At 38.0% G+C, this 7,489-nt stretch overlaps 1 protein-coding gene across 3 annotated transcripts in view; it reads left to right on the top strand.

Moving 5' to 3' along the window:
* Positions 1–3,083: 3,083 nt before the first annotated feature.
* Positions 3,084–7,489, top strand: part of LOC106084420 (zinc finger protein 879) — a 42,158-nt gene continuing 37,752 nt past the window's right edge. For all 3 annotated transcript variants that reach the window (XR_009398150.1, XR_001220816.2, XM_013248091.2), the window contains exons 1-2: positions 3,084–3,606; positions 3,682–3,906. Coding sequence is in view for 1 of the 3 variants with exons in the window: in XM_013248091.2 (XP_013103545.2) it covers positions 3,283–3,606; positions 3,682–3,906 (549 nt within the window). In the remaining 2 variants the exon portion in view is untranslated. The remainder of the gene's footprint in view (positions 3,607–3,681; positions 3,907–7,489) is intronic.

Raw genomic sequence — 7,489 nt, 5'->3', positions numbered from 1 at the left:
ATTGTTTGACTTTTACCCGCACATGGTATGTAACTTCTTCATTCGTGTTGCGTTGAGCCACTGCTTTAAATACCTCTTGCTGGCCACATCGGTGTTTCGAGAATATGCAATCTGGTAACTTCGCGATAAGTCCTCTATTGATCTCTTGGTGAAACAATTAAAGTTGATCAACGTTTTGCCAACACACACAAAGAAATTTTTGTTTATCAACACTGGTCAGCTTAAGCAGACATCAGTACAAGGCTCATTTTACGATAAAAGGTGTTCTCACGCGAACAGCTGTTTACAGCCGGCCAGGTTTGACGGTATTAAGATGTAAGATTTTTGTTTGCATTCTCTTTGTTGTTATCTTCTTTCTCGCATATTCTCTGCTCATGTACGCACACGTATATACATACGCACACAAATTTTTTGTGTGCGTTTGTATATACGTTTCGCATTTTTTAAATAAATAACAATTGTTATCAAATATAGCTCTTTCACATTCATTTTTTATGGTAACACTACGCAAACAACACAATTTACCAAAAATAATACCGGTGGTAAAACATATGATGGAAGTGTTGCCTGTATGTTTTTTTATAGGAAAAAAACGTTTTTTTTAAGGATTGCTAACTTACCTTTCTATGTTTCGCAGAAAGGTAAGTTATCTCGTCTACGCACAATTGTAATGCCACCTTCATAAATAAACTTTTACTGTTTTTTTTTTTTCTTTTAATTTGCTACAAATACAGACCACTGAAATTAACAAAAGGAAGTCTGCCGGTCGTTCGCCTGTCCAAGGTTAAGGCCGGTACTATATTCGGAAAATGGAAAATTTGCCGAAATGTTTTCGTTTTGTCATAACTTGTTTTTTCAACTAGGGAAAATTTTCATTTCGGGACGACCATTGAGAGCACAATCACAGCCGCTGTGCACCAAGACATTTTCTTACGCAAAATAAATGCGATCGCCAAACTTCTAATTATAACTGAGTTTTTGTTAGTGTTAATGATGTTGATCGCATGTATTTACTCTGGGTGGAAAAAAATAAAGTGTTTGTGGATATACTCGAAAGAAAAATAAACATTTCTTTCACGACAAATAACTCAATCAATATGTACTAAATAAAAAGGTTTGTAAAAGAGTGTGTTGGATATGGATAAAAGTGGAAAATTCTTGCAAAGGCTTTTGGAAAGTTGCTCTTATTTAACTTATAACAGTGAAAATAGTTATTGTTATGAAAAATCTAATCTAATTATTGTTATGAAAAAAACCCGAATTTGTCTCTTTTTTAAATTGGTTGTTTTTCATTAATTACTAATTTCGAAGAGGTGGGTTTTTGTGTACATTACAACATCTATGAATTTCAGTACGACCCAGATACTCACATTTGTGTATACACATGCACATAAGCAGCTGATAAGTTGTTTGATGCCATATTAATTTTTATGTTTAAGTTGCATCATTTTGGCCAAAGAAACCCAAAACAAAAAAAAAAAATCTAATATGGTAACCTTGTCAAACCACAAAGAAGGTAGTACCAGCCTTTACGAGTAAATTATCTGTCCACATAGGGTTTTTTACATGGGCATGTCAGTGTGATCATATCGGTTTTCTGCGCCTCCCCCGATGACTGGAGCGGTGTTGGTGAATGGACGTGCTGAATGAACAATCGCGAGCTTAATAGCTTTTAAGTAACTAGCCTGTAAGACTTTAGTAACTTATTTTGTTTATTTTAAATAGTTTGTAACTATTAAATCTTTACTTTAGCTTGCAGGATTCACTAATAGAAGGTTAGGTCACATGCAAAAACACAAAGTGGATAGGCCCCATAAACATCATTAAGGATGTCAAATCTGACGATTGAAAATGTCATCATATAGGAGAAAACGTAAACAAAGAATGAATGTAAAAAGGGAACAAGTTGACATCCTCAATGCCAAGTACTGCCAAATATTAAAAAAAAAGTATATCGGCTGATCGATTGGCTTAACCTTATTCAGTGAATCCTGTTTAGCTTGTAAGACTTTAGTTTATCTTTCTTTTTAATTAGCTTGTGAGATTTCAGTTAACATCCTAGTTTTTTTTTCTTTTGTAGATTTTTTTGGGTTGTACGACCGCCACTTTCACAAGTGTTTACTCTTTTCTTCGACTCTTAAGTCACACTTTATTTAGGGGCTAATGCCTTTTCACCAAATTGAGATTTGAGGCACAACAAAATTTAATAAAAATAATATATTTGGACAATCAAGTCTCTTGTCCCTCTTTTTTAGGTGGTTGATTCCAGATGGGTTGTGTCAACTGGCCACTTCGTCACAAAAAAAACTTCTCTCGAACCACAATGTTTGGTATACTTTCCACGCAACTTCGACGTCCAGTCAGCTCCAATATCCAAACCAAAGAGATCGGACCTTCCCAAAATTTCCTGTCATGTCCTTTCCTTTCTCTTTTTCCTCCATTTCTCCAAGAGAACTGACGTGCTTAGAGTTAAACGCTATGCCAGCTATTTCAACCGAGTTGCCAACTAAATAACCATGTCATTCACAATATCATCAATATGGGGCCCTACTCACGCCATGTCATCGCGCACACAACAATTTTACTTTAAGATTTATTGCAAAATCAAACCAAAATAAAAATATTGCACTAAGCTATTCGCACTATTGATCCTGCAATCTACCGTATCGATTTGATAGAATTTTTGTTAACGAAAAAGCAACACATTTAACCAATCGTTTACAAATAGTTAATAAACTTTTTTTGTTTTTTTTTCAGTGCTTAATATATAACACTCAGTTACACTTAAATTATATAGGAAACCATGGTTCTGAACATGAATTTCACTGCAGTTACCCAAGGCAAGTTTAAAAAGTTGTCTCACGCGAACAGTTGCTTACAACCGGCCAGGTTTGACGTTATTAAGATGTCACATTTTTGTTTGCATTCTCTTTGTTGCCGTCTTCTTTATTTTTACTGGAAAAGTACGCGAACTGGCCTAATATCACCAAAAATCGATAACAGGATTTATAGTCGGTTGTTCGATCTTTTTAATAACCAAACAAAACCCGACTTCGACACTTTCACACAAAAACTCGATAGTTCATTAGTCGAAAATCGACTTTTAGGTCCCTAATACTAAACATTAACATTGGAAAGCCAAATGAACAAAAAATAGCGAGAATTTGTGTAAATTGTTATATTGTTTTTTTTTTATACTAAAACACGGAATCTTTGAAAACAAAAAATTATTACAAGTGAAGTAAAGATTTTTTCTGTATTGCTTAACGGCGAAGAGAAACTATGAGCGTTCTTACATATCCACCCACAAATGAAGAGGAAATATTTCGCCATTGCACTAAAGAATGCGGCATCATTACGGCCACAGAAGATCAACAATACTTCGCTTTGGGATGTATGACCTGTTCCGAGAAGTTCTTATACTTCGATGCCTTCATCGAACACATGCAAACCCGTCATTATAGCGACAATGATGGTGACTCTAAAAGTCGTAAACGTCGCCATGATGAAGACGAAAGTGAAGATTTAACCGATGGGCATCCACCGTTGTTGGACCCACCAGAAGTTATGATTAAAGAAGAAAAATATGATGTCGATGAGGATGCGGTATGTAATTTTTGCAAAAAAAAACATTGTTGAAAGCAGTTTTCCAATCTACTCACATGTGTTTTTGTTTTACAGGATGCCTGTGACAATGAACCTTTACTTAACAATGACGATGATTATGCCGACAATTTTTATAATGTGAAGCGTGAGAAAACAGATCCTAATACGAGTTTGCCGGTTAGCGATGCCAGTTATTTAGCCGATTCATACGGAAATTTCAATGATGACTATGCCGAAGACGACGACATGGGCGACGAGGATGCCAATTACGACGATTTGGTAGAAGAATCTCTTTTAGATGTAAGTTCAAGAATCTATATATATGTATATGTATAAAATCTATTTTAACAGTGTATTTTGTCCGATATTGATCCAGGATGTGTAATCCACAAAATATTAAAAATTTCCATTTCGGGGCTAGAATGAACTGTATAGGGCGCACTCCAATTTTAATAAAATTTTTTATGCAGACGAGTTTTCACCGCAGACACACGAATCTGAAGACTAAAACAAATACCGTAGATAACCCTAGGTGGTCCTTTGGACCGGAATAAGCTTACTCACATACAGAAGCTTGGCGAGGATCGCCACCTCCACCTGGAAATGTGGCTACAACAACAACGACAACAGGGTTGTGTTGGTGTAGAATATTTGCTACAAATAAGTTTGAAAAAATTATGAAATTTTGTTGAAGTTTTTCGCTACTTATCTGAAAGTTGAACAGCATACTCTGCTTAATCCATAATAAATAAGAACATTAAAGTTTTCTTAGGGTTTCGGGGTATACATAGTGTTTGAATTAATATTTTAATAATTTGACGAATATTGGAGTGTAAAATTTAACTTCTAGACAATTTGTTTAGTTTAGGTTAGGTTGAAAAGAAGGTGCAGATACTAATCTTCAGCATGACACTATAGACATACACCTAATCCAGTAATCGGCTTGTTGTGCGCTCTAAAAACTAAAAAGTAATCTCGAAAAGAAAATTTTAATACTCCCCTAATATGGTTCATGTCTGGTATCCCCATCTAAGTACCGGTGTCGCGAAAGCCGGGCAATGACATAGGAAATGCTCCAACGTCTCATCATCTTCCCCACATGCTCTACACATGCTATCACTTGCCGCACCGAATTTGCATAAGTGAGCTCGTAGTCCTTTTGTCCCGTTATGACACCAAAAGCTATACTGACCCTTACGAGGGACTTCTCACGATCTGGATCCCCCGATAGGATTCTCGCCGTCCTACCGACCGTTTCGCTGTTCCACAATGTCGCATGCACATTGTTTGCCCACTCCCTTAACTCGGACTACGTCGACCCGAAAGGTTTCGGGTTAACCCAGTTTATTGACGGCAGTCCTCTGGCCTTCACCACCAAATCATCTGCCCTTTCATTCCTGCTTACTCCGTTATGGCCCGGCACCCAAACGATGCGGATTGTGCCATGCTCAGAGATGGCGTTAATCTCCTTACACTCCAAGACTGTTCGTGACCTTACCGCCCTGGTTGTTATAAATGTATACATATATATATATATATACCATATATATATATATATATGTATATATATATATATATATATGTATATATATATATATATATATATATATATATATATATATATATATATATATATATATATATATATTTTATGCAGACGAGTTTTCACCGCAGACACACGAATCTGAAGACTAAAACAAATACCGTAGATAACCCTAGGTGGTTATTGTCAAAAAGAACCTACTGTATCCGGAACATTTTGAATACCACAAAAAAATTAAAAAATTGGTGGGGCGCCCTATATTAAGTGAATTTTTCACAATGACGATGCAATATCTTCTTGCAGTCTTTTCATAAGTGTTGGTACTCAGTTCGACTTTTCACGTTAACAACTGTCATCCCAAACAAAAAAATTAGAAAAGAAAAACTGTGTGAACAATTGAATTGCTTTAAAAATAATAAATTGCTTAAAAATAACCAGGGCGGTATATATATATATATATATTTTACTGTCGGTAAAGATGTTCACACTTGACGTCCTCGCATTAGCATCACACCATTTCACGCATTCCGTGATCGCCCGGATCTCCGCCTGCAGGTCCGTATTATGGTCAGGCAGTCTAAAACAGATCTCAGTCCCTGGGTTCTCAATGTAGATCCCCAGGCCCACTCTGTCCCCTAGCTATTATCCATCCGTGTAACAAGATCTTCCAGACGGCAATACTAGGTTTCCGTCAGTCCATGACTGTGACGCTGGCAGCAGTACCTCGTACTCGACCTCAAGTGGTCACCTTATGGTGGTCACCCAAAAGAGTGGTGATAAAATGCCCCCCTGTGGCCTGCCCTGTGCCACTTTCACCCTTATATTTATGTCATCAGACCCGCCATTTATCCACCTGCTCCTAAGCATATGGTTTATCCAGTCTCTAAGGACCCGGTACTGGTCTAAGGATTGGATCAATGTGTCAGTCCGCAAATTATTAAACGCCCCCTCGACGTCAATGCAAACCGCCAATGTGTACTCTGGTATCGAAGGATACTTTTATTTTATGCACAACCTTGTGCAGAGCAGTCTCCACCGACCTTCCCTTGACATAGGCATGCTGTTTGTATTTAAGCAGTTCGCTGGATTCCTACTCTTTATTATGGTATTTACCATGCGTTCCATGGTTTTGAGTAGAAAGACGTAAGGCTTATAGGTCCTTAGGCCTTTGTTGTCGCATAATTTGCCTTGCCGGGCTGTGATATAAACACCACTTTTGCCTCCCGCCAGGCTTTCGGAGTATATGCAAGTCCTAGGCACGCTGTAAAAATAGTTGCCAGATAAGGCGCCAGATAGTCGGCCTCATTTTGTATTAACGTCGGAAATAGTCCATCAGCTCCGGGTGACTTAAATGGTTTGAAGCTCCTTAAGGAATCCTTCACCATAAATTCCGTTATGATAAAACTTCGATCAACCTCATTATTCCAAGATTCCGGTGTCTCCGTGAGTCCCGTCGTATCCTGTGGAAAATGCGTTTTCACCAAATGCCTCAACATGTCCTCCGTTGTTTCTGTTCTCACTCCCAAGTCGTCTACTAACGTTTCAGTTTGGGCATCGGTTTTTGAGAGAAACTTTTTAATCTTGGCGGCGTCATTAACGCTATCGACCCGGTCACAAGCTTCCAAGAGGCACGTTTTGCCGCTCTGTTAATCTTATTGTATTCCTTGAGCTGTGTGTAATACACATCCCAATATACTTTCGATTTTTTACGACGTGCTCTGTTAAATAGTCTGCGGACCTCTTTTCCAATGTTGGGAATCTCCCCGGTCATCGACGGCTTTTCTTGGGGTGATTTCCTTTCTCGAAGAGGAAAGGATAGTTATGAAAGACTCCGCTAGTGCAGTCGTTATCCTGTTGACATTGTCATCAATGCCTTCTATGCTTGAACAATCTAAATTATCTTGCCCAAGTCTACTTCTGAGTAGTCTTCCGAATTTTAAAGACACAATTTGTTTACACTCTTCAGTATTTGCTTCAGATAAGAACTAAAATATTTCGCCAAGAAAATAACATTATTGGTTGTTGTTGTAGCAGTGTGTTGTAGAATGAGGGGGCAGCCCTTGCCGATGAAGGACTCCATCGGGTCAATCCGGTACGTACAACCGGCTGCCATAGGATTGAACATATTATTGGTGCATATCAAATGCAAATTTGCCCATGAACTTTCCATTAAGGAACTAAGGCAAACTTGTCTCATATCCATAATTGCTGTCCGATTGAAGTTTAAGCTGAAATATACGTGGCGGGGCCTACTTGTAATAGCCGAATACGAACGCCGCACTATGGATGTAAAAGGGGCAAATGTGACCGAAATTCGATCAAACCTACAAAAGTGCTCCG

Source organism: Stomoxys calcitrans, chromosome 4 (assembly GCF_963082655.1).
Source record: "Stomoxys calcitrans chromosome 4, idStoCalc2.1, whole genome shotgun sequence".
NCBI classification, from domain to species: Eukaryota; Metazoa; Arthropoda; class Insecta; order Diptera; family Muscidae; genus Stomoxys; species Stomoxys calcitrans.
Note: the sequence above shows the minus strand (reverse complement) of the source record. Positions and strands in the feature narration are given on the sequence as shown.